This window comes from Ciconia boyciana, chromosome 20 (genome assembly GCF_034638445.1).
Source record: "Ciconia boyciana chromosome 20, ASM3463844v1, whole genome shotgun sequence".
In the NCBI taxonomy this organism is placed as follows: Eukaryota; Metazoa; Chordata; class Aves; order Ciconiiformes; family Ciconiidae; genus Ciconia; species Ciconia boyciana.
In genome coordinates, this window is record NC_132953.1 from 4,245,463 (window position 1) to 4,261,922 (window position 16,460).

Sequence of the window (16,460 nt, forward strand, 5' to 3'; positions counted from 1 at the left end):
TGGCAGAATCTGGGTTTCCCGTGTCCCCTTGCAGGTCTGATTATTTCAGGAGCAATCTGGGGCATAGCAAAGCTTTTTGTGTCTCCTGGGTGTGTGATGTCCAGCAACATCACAAGATTTATCCAACCCTGTTGTAGGCAGAACTCTTTTCATGATGGAGCCACGTGTCCTGATTTCCAAAAAGGCTTTGGCAGATCCTCTTCTGGCACTTCTCTGCAACTGCCCGACATTTAGTGCAAATGACTAATACTGTCAAAATGAGCTGACTTTAATAAGATAAGAAATATGGTTTAAAAACTGTGTGCATTTGCAAGACATGGCTTTGAGTGAACTGGACAAAATGGTCAATTATAAATACATTAGGCATTTCACTTCTAATTTATTAGAACCTGTTTCCATTAAACTTCCGGATGCATGGAAGTACGTCATTCTATTAGTGTATATTTGATTGATAAAAGCTATGGCTTTTATGTTAATCGTAATATAATCACTTTTACTGGAAAACAGAGCTGTAGGCCATAAAGTTTAATGTGATAGTTGGTTTGAAAGGAAAGAGTCTCACTGGCTGATAAAACTACTGCTGGATTAAAAAATCCAGATCAAGAAAGAAGACAAGTGTTGCAAAGGTAAGCATTGCTTTGGTTTAAAAGTTGTGCTTCCAGTTCCACACATCTAAACCTGACAGTAAAATAACTCTGTTAGTTATCTGGGGACAAAAGCCATCAAGCAGCAAAGCCACTGAAGCCGCCCGCCTCCAACCCAGAGGGAAAACTCCGTCCCTGTGCAGTGGAAGGAAAACCAGACTTGAGATGGTTTTGTGCCATCTGCCGTCAAATAAATGAACTTCACCTTCAGTGGAGGAAAGAAAAATGTATTTTTCCCTTGTAGATTCCCCTTGATGCTTCTGAGGCTGACACCCCATCTGGGTGGGCATCCCGAAGAGGGATGTGGAGGGCAGCATTGCAACCCCAACTGAGAAACAGCCCTGACTCCCTTCTTGTTTCAAGGTCCCAATCCAGCTGTTCTCTAGGCATACGCCCAGGACGGGCGTTTTTCCTACCTACGTCTTGCTGGAGCCACTGAAAATATTGCTCGGGTGCACCCCAGCAACGCACGGGCCCCTCTGAAGGGGCACTTCGTTGAAGGTCTGTGTCAGAATATTCACTCCGGCAAAGTCCAACACGCTTGAGAGGAAAATTTAAATAGGAAGGGCAAGGTGCGGGTGCGTGGCATCTTTATTAAATCATCTACGAGACATTGTTGTCCGACTTCCGAGAAATCCATTTAATGTCATAAGCAAATTAAAATGCAGTGGTTGTTTTAACAGTTGTTAGCACTTGAAACTGAGATTAAAAACAACCAACCCACCCCCCCCAAAATAAAAAAATACAGATGTCACAGGTAATTACAGCTATTTTTGGCAATACAATTATTGGTTTTTTTAAACAGCAAACATTTTTCTCAAATAAATACAATCTGCTCACACTAAAAAAACATAATAAACAGAATGATACAACAGGTTTAAAATTAAAAAAAAAAAAAGTATCCATTGATAACATCAAGTTTTAAGAGGTGTCCACAGAGAGAAACTTCAGAAAATACATTTTAATGGGAAGTAATAGAAAGGAACTGGCTGTGTATTTTCTGTTATGTAGCATGTATGGTTCATGAATATTCCCCAGGGAACAAGTATTTGAGGAAGCGGTGAGAAGTAAGTAGCAATTTAGAGTGTATGCAACCAATCACACTTACTGCTTAATAATTTTTTTTCGTTTATTCATTCACCGTTTGAAGCATGTCTGCTACACCATCATTTCACGTATATTTTTTAAAGTTCAAATAATTTCCTCTGTGCTTAGGGTCTTTTTTAAACACAAAACAAACCACAAACCAAACCTATTAAGGCTCCCTTTCTAAACAATAGTTTTCATATGGAATTTCAATACATTCTAAGTTGTGAAGCGTCGCAGACTAATTTCCAGCTCTGAGTTTAAATGAGGGTTAGTCGACTACAGCCTAACTCAACTATCTAGCATCCCTCTTTTTGAAATGAACATGAATATAATCAGACACTAAATCTCACCCTACTTCTGCATGCATTTCTTAAATCAGGACTGGAAGGGCTCGATGCCGCACAAATACGAGTCCTCCAAATTCCTCATTAAGTCAGTGGCAGGTGGGGGGGAGCAGCCCGTGGTAGGACCAGGCTTTGTGCGGCTTCATTCCAAGCCTGAGGAAATCAGGAGAAATCCTCCTCTCTGTTTCCCTGGGCTCTGCATCAGGCCTTTGTAAGGACCCAGGGGACCCAGAGGGAAAAGTTTACAACCCCTCGCACCCGGAGCGGTACGTGGGAGCTAAGTAGAGAGGCTGAGTTTGTCGCAGTGCTGTACACAACCTCCTCCCCATCCTCGGACCTTTTTTTCCAGGAGCTGCAGTTAGCACGCAGTCAAAGATGACAGTACCCACGTCCCTGAGAGATTGCTACCTGGGGGGCTGCGGATACAAAATAATACGCTGGGAAATAACGCTCTAGCATCCCTTCTACCCTCTTTGTTTTGCAGAATTACTGCTTGCGTTGCCTTCACTAAAGATAATTCCCGCAGAATTCTTGTAAACAACCACTCATTTGGTGATGTAAATTGTCACTTCCATAATAACGTTGACACTAGAAGCTAACACCAGAGGAGAGAAGGAGGCTCCTGCCATCAGCTGACTTCCTTCTCAAACTGTTCAGACTGAGTGAAAAGGGAAATACGGTTTTTTTCTGAAGTTATGGCCTGGATCCTCAGTTTGCATAAACGAGCAAAGCTCTGTTGGTTTGAGTATACAGTGTCAATTTGCACTCACGGAGAACCTGGCTCCATGCTCAGAGGATTAAAGTATTTGGCTGTAGCTGCCACTGCACTAAATGTAAGGGAAAAGTGTGAAACTTTAGACCTGGCACCTGCATTAAACTAGAAAGATATCCCCAGGCAGAGCTCAAGCCTTGGCGTTGGGGCGTGCTGCAGCCCCCTCCCATCCACTTCAGCAGAGGGAGATATAAAGTCCAGTGATAAGGATAAACTCTTGGTCAAACCTGAACTTTTTTCAAATACCCTGGGTTTGACCGTCGGGTGCCGAGTGTCATCCCGTCAGCTGCTGCTGTGCTAGAATTTGATTCTGCACTTTCATTCTTGTATTTTTCTAGCCCAACCCTTAAGTTGCAGTATATGAAAATACTGGACGAACATCTTATTCTTGGCAGATTTCCAGCTTTATTCCTTAATTGGGAAGACAGGGAAAAACCTAGGAACTGCTATTTGCCTCCTATACCCTAATTAAACTGTTGGGATCTGATGCAGCTCACAGTGAAGGCAAGGAAAAGACTTGCACGCACTTGAGATAGATCAAGTCTAATGTTCTTCTGGGACAAAACACTGAAGTGACATTAAATACATGTTAATGAGCAGCAATGGAGTGAAAGTGAAGCAGCAATTGTTTTGTATTCTTAACATGTCGATTAAAAATTTAAAAGGAACATTTTTTTCTTCTTTTTTCCCCCCAATAAGCCTTATCAACTTGAGACTACTTAACACAAAACCTCTGTGAGAAATCAAAATGCTAGAAGAAAATAAGATTTTTCTTTCTGAGATCCCTGACACCTGAAAAATCTAATTTGAGATAAGACTACAATTGTTAAAATACTTTCCCAAACATCCAAAAATATACTTTTTTTTTTTAAAGAAGAGAGTATTTTAACATCTACCTTCTCAAGCAGAACACTTGTTTCTATATTACTATATGCAAAGATCAGTTAGTATAATATTTAAATTGTGCATTCAGGTTTTGTTCCCTCTCTGTTTCATGCTTCTGTCTAAATAAACTCCTTGTAATGTTGCTTAACTGCAGTAGGACCTGAGCAGGCTCCACTGTTTTGTATAGGCAATACTTGTTGCCTCAAATTACATCTTGCTGGCCCATAGTGTGAAACAAAAAGCAGCCCGGAGAATTACACGTGCATCAGTAACCAAATTAGTTTTGGTGTGATTGTCATCTATTTAGTTTTAAACTCTTTGCAAATTTGCAGTGAGTAAGCATGGAGGAAAGCAAGCCAGAAGTGCTCTTCAGAATGTCTGTACACAGCCAAAAATAGTTTAAATTACAGTTAAAAACTAAAGTGACAGCAATATAACTGCACGGGAGCAGTTTCTTCTGTCATCTCGTAAGTTATCTCCCTGACTTTTCCGTATACATCCCTGGTATAGTAATGCACTTATGAATGGCCTACTATGTATTACATAGTAATAAATGTATAAATAATGGACTATCGTTATGGATCGTGACAATGTACATATTGCACAGGATGAGCTCTCTGCTGACTCAAAATCTGTACAGAATCAGGTGTACTCCCCCTGGCAAGCTCAATAAAACCCAGAGACAAAGCTAAGCTAAAACCTCTTAAGATTGGTTACATAGCAGTCGCTGGGTGTTTTGCCACATTTAGGAAGAAGGGATTGCAGTTTATCACTCCTTACTTGTTCTGACTGCTGGAAGTGCAGCTCAGTCATATCCTACTGAAGGCGAGAGCAGTCCTGCTGAAAGCTTGAGAGGTTAAAAGACACCAACGCAAAATCAAACTTTAATCTTGCTATGAGTAATAAGCCTTTCTCAAAGTTGGCCAGCATAAACTTCTGTGCCATACAAACATTTCAAATGAGGACATGAACGCTTTCTGCAGAGGGAAAGCTGGACAGAAGAGGGGTACCTAGGATGCCAGAATTTCTTTCCTGGTACTTCTGAACTTACCTTTGATGGTATTTATGGGAATACTCAGACTTACGGTCCAAACCAAGAAAGGAGTATGCCTAAATCTCTTTCATCCCATTTAAGCACATTTTTAAGTACCTTCACAAAGTGAGCCTACACTGATAAGACCTGTACAAATGTCTGCAGGACCTCTTTGACCCAAGGCTGATGACTTAAGATAATATTAATCTAAAAGAAACCTGCTCTGAAGCCAGTTTATATTATAAAACTACCCACTGCGGTGTATTTTGCATTCTCCTGGGAAGCAGCTGGTATTGGGATCTTGCAGGCTGTTGCACTAAGAGGACCCTTCTTGTGATTTCAAAGATTTTAGCTACAGATGGAAACCCTTCTCTTCCCCTTCTCCCCAAAACATAACCCTTCCCCCACCAGATAAAAAGCATCTTAATAGGCCAAAGCATGTTGCTCCTAAATTTAAGTGTACTGTTTTTTCAGCTCTGCTTTGTCTTTATGACAGATGGCACTTAGGAATTAAGGAAAAGGAAGCAAAGCATGCAGCGGAGGCTGAATTTCAGCGTCTTTTTGATTTTGTCATTACCCCCTGAAGAAAGCTACTTACTGCAGAACCTCACCAGGGCTGACGGAAAAGCTCACAAGGGACAGAAAGCCACCACTGTGTAAATGACCAGCACAAAATCTCAGTATAAAAGGGAAAACCCTTTTTCAAGGTCTTCTGAAGGGAATTTAAATGACACAAACGCTTTAGGCTGGGTCTGTGCACAAGGGTGGATTTCAACAATCTAAATAAAGGAAAAAAAAACCCCCAACCTTCTAAATCCTTCAGGTTTGGTTGGAAAAGGTGTATTTCATCTCCACTTAAAAGAAACTGCTCCCAGTCTTAGTTCACAACGGTGCTGTCTTTCGATGTGCAAACTTCATCTGTAACTGAGGTGAAATTCAGAATTTTCTTTTGACGCGGATCAGCGTCGATCAGTCTTTGCATCCATGGTATGCCCAACACAACCCCTAGCACAGTGCTCAAACAGAGGAGAGGAATAATTCAATGCTGCCTGCAGAGGCAATGCTGGACTCTCATTTCCAGCTGGTGGTGATACGCTTTATGGAAGGTGCTGAGAATTTGGGGGTTGTGAGTGAGGGGGGTCTCAACACGTGCTCCTGAACAAGCCTGCTAATGCTTTGCAAAAACAGGAGTGAAAAAACCCCCAGCATCCTGAATGCTCAACTTCTACACAGTGCTAGTTGTTTCTCACGCGGTGCAGAAGGCAGTGAAAGTTACTGGTGTTATCAGAGCTCCAAGGTGGGAAAACCTACCCGAGCTACCGACTAAACAGAGACTCCCTGCTGCGCAAGAGCTTCAATCTGTATTTTAATATTTTTTCCCTCAAATCACTCCCTTTTGTATTTGCCTAGCTGTATATGAGAATTTTTGCATGACTGTGGCTGTGTGAGAGATATGCTAGAACAGCTGTTTGTGTGATCCACTGAACATATTATGACTATTTTTCCACTGTCAATAAACACAAGAAAGAAGAGACATTCTCCAACGCTTAGAAAGGCCATGGGTTTTCCTTGCTCATGTAGCTTTGCCTATTCTTGTAGTAAGGTTTCTCTCCAGTTAAAGCCTCCAGTTGGTCCGTGTGTGAGAGGGAGGATGGGGGGGTCCGTAAGCTGCCAAACACCTGTATCTCCCAGTTCTTCGCACGAACAAAACCCCAAGTATGGAATCTGTGTGAAGAGAGATGGAAATAAAGGCAATGAGCAGGGACTGAGCTGTGCAAGGAGGGAGCTCCTCTAAGGGCTGAAGTCCTGCGGTGCTACTGAAGCATTTCACTGTCTTCTCTCTCTTTCCCTCTCCCCAAAGTCCATTTTCAAAAGATGACTGTAGGACTCGTGTGACAGCCAGACTTTGTGCACCTTTGTACGTGCAAAACACTGGGAAAGACAGATTGTACCCTTGTAACGTAGTTTAAATATGGGCCAGTTCAAACCAAAGATGTCCTGTTGGCTGATGTGGTCCCAAAACCTGGAGGCCAGCACAGCTATGGGGGAGAAATATGGATGCTACTCTGGCTCAGGTGTCCTCAGGTCAAGTATCAGCTATGAATATCCCAGCGAGTGTCTGCAAGGCTGGCAGGACAATGCCATCTCCTTAGCCAGGGTGGGAGTAAAGCAATGAAGGCAGAAGACCCCATTATAATTTTCAGGCCTTTTCCCTGACCATTAAAAGCTCTTTAGAGTGAAATGAGAAGGGGAAGTGTTGTAGGGCAGAAGTGCCCTGTTAACCGTGGTTAGGGTGTTTTCGGCACTGGAGAGCACTGTGGGAGTCTGTACAGCCCCAGGATCTACAAGCGTAGAGCAGAGTCACTGCAAGCCCATTTGTAGGTGGGCATCTGATCCCATGCTACCTGTTAGAGAAGTGACACGTTAAGATAAGCCTCTTAAACCAATCTGCTTTACTCCGATGACTTCTGAAATGGATGAAACTCAGTAACGGGCAGAATGATCAGATGGGAGGAACAAAGTGTTCTCTGCCTGGTTAAGCAGATTGCAAATTTCTTTTCTCTTTGTAAAGCCAGCGAGCTTTACTCCTTGCTGGTGGTAATTACCTTTCGGACCATCTGTACAAAGTCCTTGGAGTTCTGCGGCGAGAGCCCTTGGAGCTGGCAGGTACAAGCCTCCAGGGAGGACGCGTGTGCCACTATCAGGATGTTATTTCCTGAAATAAAGCAAGAAACGCAGGCTGAGGAGGGGGGTGAAGCCAGCTTTAGGGACCGGTGCCCAAGATCAAGCTGACCATTTAAAATGTTCAAAATGGGTTAAGTTTATCATATAACAATACATTAAACTACATGTATATGGGGGAAAAAGCATGGTTTGGTAACATATTTAGAGCATTTCTCAATTTTCAGAGTAATGGTTAATTCAGTGCTACTTAGTTTTAAAATGGCTTTCTGAAGAAAACAAGAATTCCAGTGAGATTTCAGCTTCTTGTGAAGCAAATACTTTTTGTTTACCCCCAAATTAATTCTGATTAAAACAAGCACTTTAATTTCAGTTGCTCATTTTCCACAGCAATTGCTTTAGATTTCTATTTCCAAGATCCTTTACAACCAATGTCATACTGTGCTATCGAGGTTTGTGCACAAACTACTAAAATAAAAGGTTAGAATGTAGAGACGGATCACTGAAATGAAATTAGTGAAATCACCAGAACTTAGAAACATCCTGTTCCTATATTGTGAATGAAAAATAGAAGCTAGAGATTTCTTTATTTCAATATCGTGTTTGGAGAAATGTTCTACAGTTTTTATGGGTATATACCTCAGAAGAGTAGCTCAGATAGGGGATGGAAGATGCCCCATCTGATGCTGGTAACAGACAGCAGAGTGCAAATGGCTTATTTATTCCCTTGAGAAACAGATCGCTTGCATGGGGGGTAGGGATCCCCAAAATACTTCTGCTACTAAAGTTTATGGACCCTTCTCGTAAGCTGAGTGTATCTGAACTCATAGTTCTGACACATACAGTTGAACCTGGAGTTCCCAATGTCTCTGGGAGAGGGGATGAGAGACTCAGATATGGGGATTCATCTCCCTGAAGACGGAGAGACTGGTTGGGAATATTGGCATTCACGCCCCAGAGAGCCCGTCTTATTTTTCACCCCCTCTGTAGCACTTACCTTTGCCTTTACATTCACTGATGATTTCTTTTGTTACTTGGTAGCTTCTACTTATGTATGTATCATAAGATTCGGAAACCACTAACTTGCTGACAGGAATATGAGGTCTGTGAGCAGAAAAACAAATACGGTAAATTGGAAGAAGCGATAAAATTTTAAGTGCAAGTTATGATTAATCTGAAAGTATCTCTAATTCCCCAAATAACCAGAACTGCGCCTTGTGTCAGGACCACTATGATGATTTTTAAACTTCAAGACCGAGATGTTTACCATTCCTGCATTAAGATATTTCAGTTAGCTGGGAAAAACGATAACTGCTGCCCCTAATGTGGACCAGTTAGCGGAGGCAGCATACACAAGCTGATTATACTTGTGTTACTTCTGCAATGGCATGCAGCAGTAACGATGCCACTTTGTGTTTATTTGGGCATGTGTCCTTTGATTAGCAGATTTCAGGGCTCACCCACCCACGTAAAGTTAGTGAGTGGCGGGAGAACAAAATCTGTTCCCAGCAGGAGCAGGTGAGCGGGAAGGGACAGCAGGACAAGGACGGTGTCGGCGCAGCCGCCTGCGGACAGACGGGTGGGCTCTGCTGGCTGGGAGCTGTGCGGTCACAGCAGCGTGACAAGCCACCACCCCAGCCGTCTTTGCCAGACTGAGGTCTGCACCGTGCTACCACGGCTTCCAGCTTCGAGGGTGGGCAACAACATCTGTGTCTGTCTGGGGAGACCGGGCAGGTACAGGCAGAAACGTGGAGCGTGGAGAAGGCAGATGCTGGCTCTCCTCGCTGCTCATGCTGTGATGGTGAAGGGCAGAGGCAAACTGCTGCTTTGGCCATCTGTAAAGCTGCCTTGCTGGGAAATGCCGGGAATTAGCCGGCCTCCTCCCGGGCCAGGGCGTTTCAGTGAATTGCCTGGTGGGACTCTGGCCAATTGTATCAGCTGGAGGAGGTTGAAGTGCACAGAGAAGCAAGGGATAGGAAGCAGAAGGCTGTATTTTCCTGCAGCGGTACAAGGAAAAGACCTAACTCTTCCCTCCATCCAGTGATCTGATGTATCTACAGGAATTACACTCGTGAGAGGAGACGGAGAGCACCCGGAGCGCTGTCTCCCAGTCCCCCACCTAACCAGCTGACCGCACAAGAGCAGACTCTTTTCTTGTGCCGAGAATATTCGTTATGGTCTTCCCAGAAGGCATGTATTTTCTGAAGCAGAGACTCTCCTGTGGTCTAGCTGCTCTGCCGAGTGTTAGCCAGCGGTACCCTTTCAGGGATAAATACAGTGTAAGGACTTCTATTTAAATACCCTCAGAGTGCTGGAATTTTAGCTGCAGACCAAAAGGACGCAGCAGAAGTCATTTATGGTATAATTAGGTATGAAAAAAATCAGGTTTTTTTTCTTTAAATTTTCTTTCTTGTTTTTCTTTTTAATGTTTCAGCTGCTTATTCCACTTGAGGGTTCTTGAACGCACGGGTGCACTGGGACACCGGGAAACATCAGGGTTTCTGGTGATACCATAAACCACACAAGCCCAGCCACGAAATATTTGTCAGCAAGCCTATGTAGGTGGAACTCCTGTGTATGCATACTATATGTGTATTATAAATGTTTTGTTTTTATCTGACATCGCTCAGATGGTGATCGGGCTCCCACTAGATAGCAAGGGCTAGTCTCTGCAAGAAGTCGTAGTGATACAGATATTTCAGCAGTGAGGTGCGGTGGAGCACTGGAACCGTGTGACCTTTCTGGAGTTTCCTTCTTGTGGGAGCTCTTTGAGTCTGGCTTGTATATATGAATCATAAATTTGACAGTAGGAAGCCTGAACAGATCATCTTGTCTATTCTTTGCCACATGACTTTATGCTGGGTTTTATTTAGCCTTTCTCTCTGCAGCTTACAGTAAAAAGCATTTTGCGTGTTAGGGTGGAGGGCACCCCGGCTGTGCTGCTTCACTGGGGAGTCAGAAGAGGCTTGAGTTTCCCTCCAGACTCAGGCTGCAGGTTGCTCCCAGCAGCCCCGCAGTGCTTGTTGGCAATGCTATTGGGAACGCAGAGGTACGGCCATGTGGCTGGATAAAAGGAAAGCAGCAGAGGCTGGCAGCAAGGGCGTGAGTTCGGGATATGGAGCCTCACCAGGCACCGGGACTGATCTGTGCGGCCGCAGGGGTGGCTGGCAAAAATGCCGAGCTCTGGGAAGGTCAGCTCTGCGCTTTTGGAGCGGCTCTGCCAGGGCCCCTGAAAGCTGAGCTAGTTATCTTTGTGTTTCCCTTTTCTGCAAAGTGGGAGGAAAGATCAGTGGTGCTTATCCATTTGCCATTCAAATGTTTTTTAACTAGACGTTTGCTTTGTTTGCTTTCACCAACTGCTTTTGCTTTGAATACCATGAAAACCTGAGTCAGAAACCTGCAATTTTTTCCACTAAAAACATTTCAGATGTAACTGCTGAGGAGTGATAAATGCTTAAGGTTTAGCTCTTTGATAGAAAACCTCTGAATTTTGATGTCACAGGAGACCCTGAATTCCTGACAGATGTAAACATGTTCCCCAGGGTGTTGCAAAATTTACAATTAAGATCCGTCACCATATTAATCGTAATAGAAAGACAGACAAGCTTTTTCCTCTGGGGAACGGAAGGGCAGGTGTGAATGAGCCCAGGATCCGGTTCAGTCTATGAACATGATGGTCAGGGAACTGAGTCAGCAACACTAGTTCTGTTAGCTGAGCCCAAACTCCTAAGTTTTAGGAAAAGGGTTAAACCGAACAAATATACTTTGAGGGTTTCCTGGACACCTGAAAGATGCCCAGGACGGAAGGAGTACTGGAAAGGGGACCTCCATGATCAGCAATATAGCTGGACCTTGCTGGTGATCTGGGAAATTTGGTTTATAATAAGCCATTCTCAGGTCGTGTTCAACACAGCAGCCTCGAGCCTGCTCCAAGTTTTTTCTAGGAGCCTCAGCAGCTCTTCCAGTCACAGCTTAAATTTAAGAGCTCATCAGAGTGTTACTCTTCAAAAACAAAGCCAAAAAGCAATGCAAGACCCTCTCACCCCCCTTTCTGCTACCTGTAGGTTGTATCAACGCTTAGAGTAGCTGCAGCTAAATCCACGGGGGGTATCCAGGCAGGTAGTGTGTTCCCAGAGACCCACTTGGTCCATTCAAACAAGCCTGGCTCTATTCGAATTTTCAGGTTGTTCTCTTGTTGCATACCTGGAAAAGGGAGAAAGGAGACCAGATATCAATGAAAGCAGCTGGGGAGGAAGGCAGCAAGACTTTGCAGCTTCAATACTTCAGTTTGATTGTAATTTTTTTTTCTCTCTCTAAAAAAAATTGTTGATTAATAGTAGGTATGAAAGATGAAGTATTTAATATATGTACTTGGCATATGATAAGCCAGGGAAGGTAAACCTCTGGCCGGCAGCTACATGCAATATACTGAACCTAGGCGTGACTGTATTTTGGAGCTGTTTTTCACCTGTTTCCAATGCCAGGGCCTCTCATGCCTCTATCACCATTTCCCTTCCCAGGTTCTGCAGTAAATTATTCCTACTGGGGGTAACATGTTTCTCGGTGGTAGCAATTGCTGCGGGAGCACGCAGCAGCGAGCGGCCGCAGGAGTGTGAGCAGGCAAGGGCGCAGGGCATGCTGAGCCGGACGTGCCCACCCATCCCGGACAGACCTCTGGCTTCTGCGGGGGGGGCAATAAACCCAGCCCTGACCGGCAGCTGGTGTTAGGGCCAGCATGCCGCTTGCCTAAGCACTTGTCACACTATGCAATTAGAAAAGGGCTCCTTACGGACAGTGTTGCGCTAATGGGGAGTAAACTCCCACGGAAATAATCCTCACCCCAAATTACCATTTACTTGGGTCTCCCGTGCCAGGCTCCCTTTTATCTGGTTGGCAGTGTTTTGCCCAGCAAGTGAGGAGAATGCAGCCTTTCCTGCTCGTTGGGTTCTTACCTTTCAGGATATTGTGTGCTGTCTGTACACACCGTAGGGATGGGGAGCTGTAGATGTAGTCTACAATGGTATTAGTTTCTAGCAAGGCTTCACCTGCAAGCAAGTTTCAACACCCGTGAATAAAACCAGACAAATGGCATTGCAACAGCAACAGCGGCGTGCAGGGTGTCTGCCCCCCAGCAAGGAGCTAAAGCAGCTTCCCAGCTGCACTGCTTGTGTTTCGGGAAATACGTGTACCCATCGTGTTCTATTTCAGCAGTGTGTTGGGCACTGTGATGTGCACAGCTGTGGAACCGGGAGACATTTTTCTCTGTGTGTTGCTCCACGTGCATCTACGTACTTAACCAGTATGCAAAGAAATCACAGCAGCTTTTGCTCAGTTTCTGCTTCTCTTAGATTTAGCCAAAAAGCAAAGAGTGTGCTGAGAAAAATTGTCGAGAGCTTGAATTTAATTTCATTTCATTTATAAGCTGTAAATCAGAATGATTCAACTTAACTCAAACCCAACTTAATTCGATTGGCTTGATTCTTCGCTAGTATAAATTACCATTTCATTACACAGGTGGAAGATCACTGAAAATGAGATAAGAATCAACTCCACTATTAGGGTTATTAATATTCTGGCAATGCCTAAGGGAACCAAATGAGAGCAGGAATCTGCTCAGCATTGCCCAGACTTGTAGTAAGAAAGAGTTATATTTTTGTTATATTTGAAGAGGCAGGACAAAGAAGTGGGACCAAGAAGGGGTTATTAACCTTGACTTCATATGTTTAATGATGGCTGTAACCATGTCAAACCGATCTATAAATCTCTTGAGAGAAGTGGGGTAATTTAGAAGGAGCGGCACATCTAACAGCCCTTCGTCATGGGGAAGCTGCTCATTTGCTTTAGTCATTGGAGGAATTACGGCTCCGGCAATCGTCAAGGTCGAATCTGTGCTGCTGCAGCAGGGAGCGGTTGCCTGCAGATGGCTGGCATGCTGCAGCCGCGCTGGCAGGTTGATGGCGTCTGGGTCACATATGCAGTTGCATACTCGGACCCATTTAATGATACCAGCAAAGTGTGCTGTGATTGCTCCCAGATTTGCCCTCTATTATGTGCATATTGCGAACCCTGATGCCATGTGGCCAGGAGTCTGAGCATCCTGCTGTTGTACAGTGATTTATTTTTGTTTAAAAAGCAAGTATAATTTTAGCTGCCCTAGTTTGAATGTGACCAACACGAAGTACTCTAAACCATCTGAATTTGAGAAAATGGTACGTACTGGTCTCTGAAGCTCGTGTCTTTAAGGGGCTGGGCTCCGCTAATCACAATGCTCAATATGTGCTCTGTGACTACCAAATAATTGTCTGTCTATACACAAACCAACAGGCTCAGAAGTCAGGGACAAGGATGGAGGGGTGGGAGAACACTGGAAATAATTTGGACTGTGTTTTTGCCGCATAAACATAAAGCCAGACAGGCTGACAAAAGTATATTGGTGTAGCAAACTGCAGGTCAAAATTTAAGATTGTCAAAGACAAGGAAAAAGCATATTTTGCATGAGGTGACCGTCACCCTGCTGCATTTCTCACCAACATTGGTAATAACAGCACCTTCCAGCGTGGCACGTTTACAGGGCGGTAGTGAATGCTCTGCAACTGTGCTGCCGATGGCTCTGATTTCATGCCATGCCCTAGATTTTGTGCTTTCTCTTGTCTTCAGCTGCAGCAGCTGAAGGAGACAAGGTTTCCTTTGAAAGAGGGGGCTTGCTGGGGAAGGTGAAGGGACTTTGCAAAGGTTCTTGAACCGTCTAAATCCCGTTAGTTCAGGTCACCCGATTCATTTTTTCCTGCCTTGCACTTTCTCTTTCTCTGTCTGGGTGTGTGGGAGGAAGATAGCAAAGCTTCCTGGGCAAGCTCTTGTCTGCTGAGGACAACTTACCAACAAGCCTTGCCTGCGTACAGCCCAGCACGGTGATTGGCGCGTCTTTTTCATAATCCCTGAAACCGCCGCTTCTTTGAGGTAAGCTGTGAGGCATATTCAGGTTACTACGCATATACCTTCCTGTGAGGGAAAGGTTAGAAGCAGTTGCTGGAATTATTTGATCAGAGAGAGGCAGAGAGCATCACGCCTGTTTCTACCCTCTTTCGCCACAACGTCTGCACCTTGCAGGTGCTGCCTAGGCCAGGCTGTTGAGCAGTTTTTCCCATGTAAAACTATCAGGATTCTGAAAAAATTAAGTATCAGTTCAAAATCAGCACAGAATGTTGCTAAAGTTTTTAAAGCTATCTTTAGGACAGATTTAATGCCCCAAAGGAAAGTAATTTTCACCCCACAACAAATGAAACCTCAAATGTTACACTTTTACAGGAAGCTAAAATGTCAGAGCTCTTTGAACGCAATTGAGACAGAAGGTAGTTGTAAAATAATCCTTTTTTCCAACAATTTTGACTACAAGATATTGGTATTTTTTGAATAAAAAACCGACTTTTGGTACGTTTCCCATCAGCTCTAATGCTAACAGAGCCTGAAGTTATAGTCTGTTAACTATAGTCTGAAACTCAAGCATATTACTGGGTTGCAAACTCCAATTTATGCCCCAAAAGGCACTCTGAACTGTACCTGTACTGGTGTTATTTTCATTTAGGACTGAGAGCCAGCTGTGCAGAAGGTCTTCCTGATGGTAGTAGATGTTTGCAGTGGACACTGACTACTAACATCATGACTTCATTTCCAAATGAAAATGCTCTTTGGCAACGTTACTTCAATGTAATCTTTCCTACAATAGTTTCCCAAATACTAGCAAACGCAGTATTTACGCCCTGGCTTGTGTTTCTGCTTCTGACTGCAGCCCTGCCATCGCAGAGCTCTGCGCTGAGGTGCTCTGCCACTCCTAAGTGCTCAAAGCAATGTTTTGTGTTAGGAAACCACAGCTTCCATCTAAGCTTTGCCCCAGGCAGTTGCCGCTCTCCTTCCTTCATCTAAACCTAGAGCCTGAGAGACCCACGGGAGCAGACTCACCTTTGGCATCGAAACACTGCGACAACCAGTACTTCCCAAAAACGACGTCCATCCTTTCCCCGTGTCTGCAGACAAACAGGCAGCGTTTCTGAGGCCCTGGCTGGCTGGTTATTCTCAGGGGCTGGAAGAAAAATTACAGGGTGTTTGACCTTCATGAAAGTGCAAGGGTTTTTCTGAGATCTGATCTATGAACGGGAGTCAGGACCAGGCACCTCTTGCTTTACCCTAGTGCAAATGCAGGCATGGGAAACTCTTCTGAAGTTGGTAAATTTATGCTGGTATAAAACTGCTAAAGTGAGCAGAGGGTGGGGCCCTGCCACCCCATGCTAAGAGCAAGTTTGGGGACAGCGATGTCTTCTGTGCCTGTGCTTAATCATGTCATTCAAAAGCTTGTAGAGAACTTTAACTTGTAACTTCTGATGCAGGCAGTGAAAGGAGACCAGATGGTAAGTTGTTGGGGAAAACCCAGTTGCTAGAAACTTGCCACTAAAACTGTGTTTTATATGTGTGTGGGGGTCCCTACCTGCACGTTCTGGCAGATGATAGTGAGTGGCCCCGCGTCCCCGGGTCCTTGGTCTTCCTGCTGTCTTCTTTCCAGAGCTCCGTCAGTGAAGGCTTGAAGGGATGGGGAAGATGTAGTATTCAGAATTGAGTAGGACCTGCCAAAAATAGAAAGATGTTGGCTTTGGGAATGCTTTGGACTTTGTGTGCTCAGGCTGCAGTAAGGACATTTCTGTAGTCTTCAGGAACTGATGAGAATTACTGTTGTCATGTTATTACATTATTATTGTATTTTAGTGCTGCCTAGAGAGCACCTTGCTAGGTAACGTACACACATGAAGAGACAAATCCCATCTCAACAGGCTTCTGCTTCCTTAGAAACAATTTCACAGAGCAACAGCTCCCAAACTTTGGTCTGCGAGGCTCTGTCAGCCCTCAAATATTCTCATGGAAAATGCCAAGACCTTCCTCACAGCCACAGGATGCTCACTAACATCATCTGGGAACCAGCTGCACATTCCTTGCCATGGTCTTCTGGACCAACGTTTGGAAAC

The 16,460-nt window shown here is 44.3% G+C and overlaps 1 protein-coding gene across 2 annotated transcripts in view; it reads right to left on the reverse strand.

The window, feature by feature from the left end:
- Positions 1–1,233: 1,233 nt before the first annotated feature.
- Positions 1,234–16,460, reverse strand: part of UBASH3B (ubiquitin associated and SH3 domain containing B) — a 77,267-nt gene continuing 62,040 nt past the window's right edge. For both annotated transcript variants that reach the window (XM_072884620.1, XM_072884621.1), the window contains exons 7-14: positions 15,929–16,064; positions 15,406–15,526; positions 14,326–14,448; positions 12,402–12,494; positions 11,508–11,652; positions 8,447–8,553; positions 7,374–7,483; positions 1,234–6,492 (exon numbers count right to left, since the gene is read on the reverse strand). In XM_072884620.1, the coding sequence (XP_072740721.1) occupies positions 6,355–6,492; positions 7,374–7,483; positions 8,447–8,553; positions 11,508–11,652; positions 12,402–12,494; positions 14,326–14,448; positions 15,406–15,526; positions 15,929–16,064 (973 nt within the window). In that variant the 3' untranslated portion in view covers positions 1,234–6,354. The remainder of the gene's footprint in view (positions 6,493–7,373; positions 7,484–8,446; positions 8,554–11,507; positions 11,653–12,401; positions 12,495–14,325; positions 14,449–15,405; positions 15,527–15,928; positions 16,065–16,460) is intronic.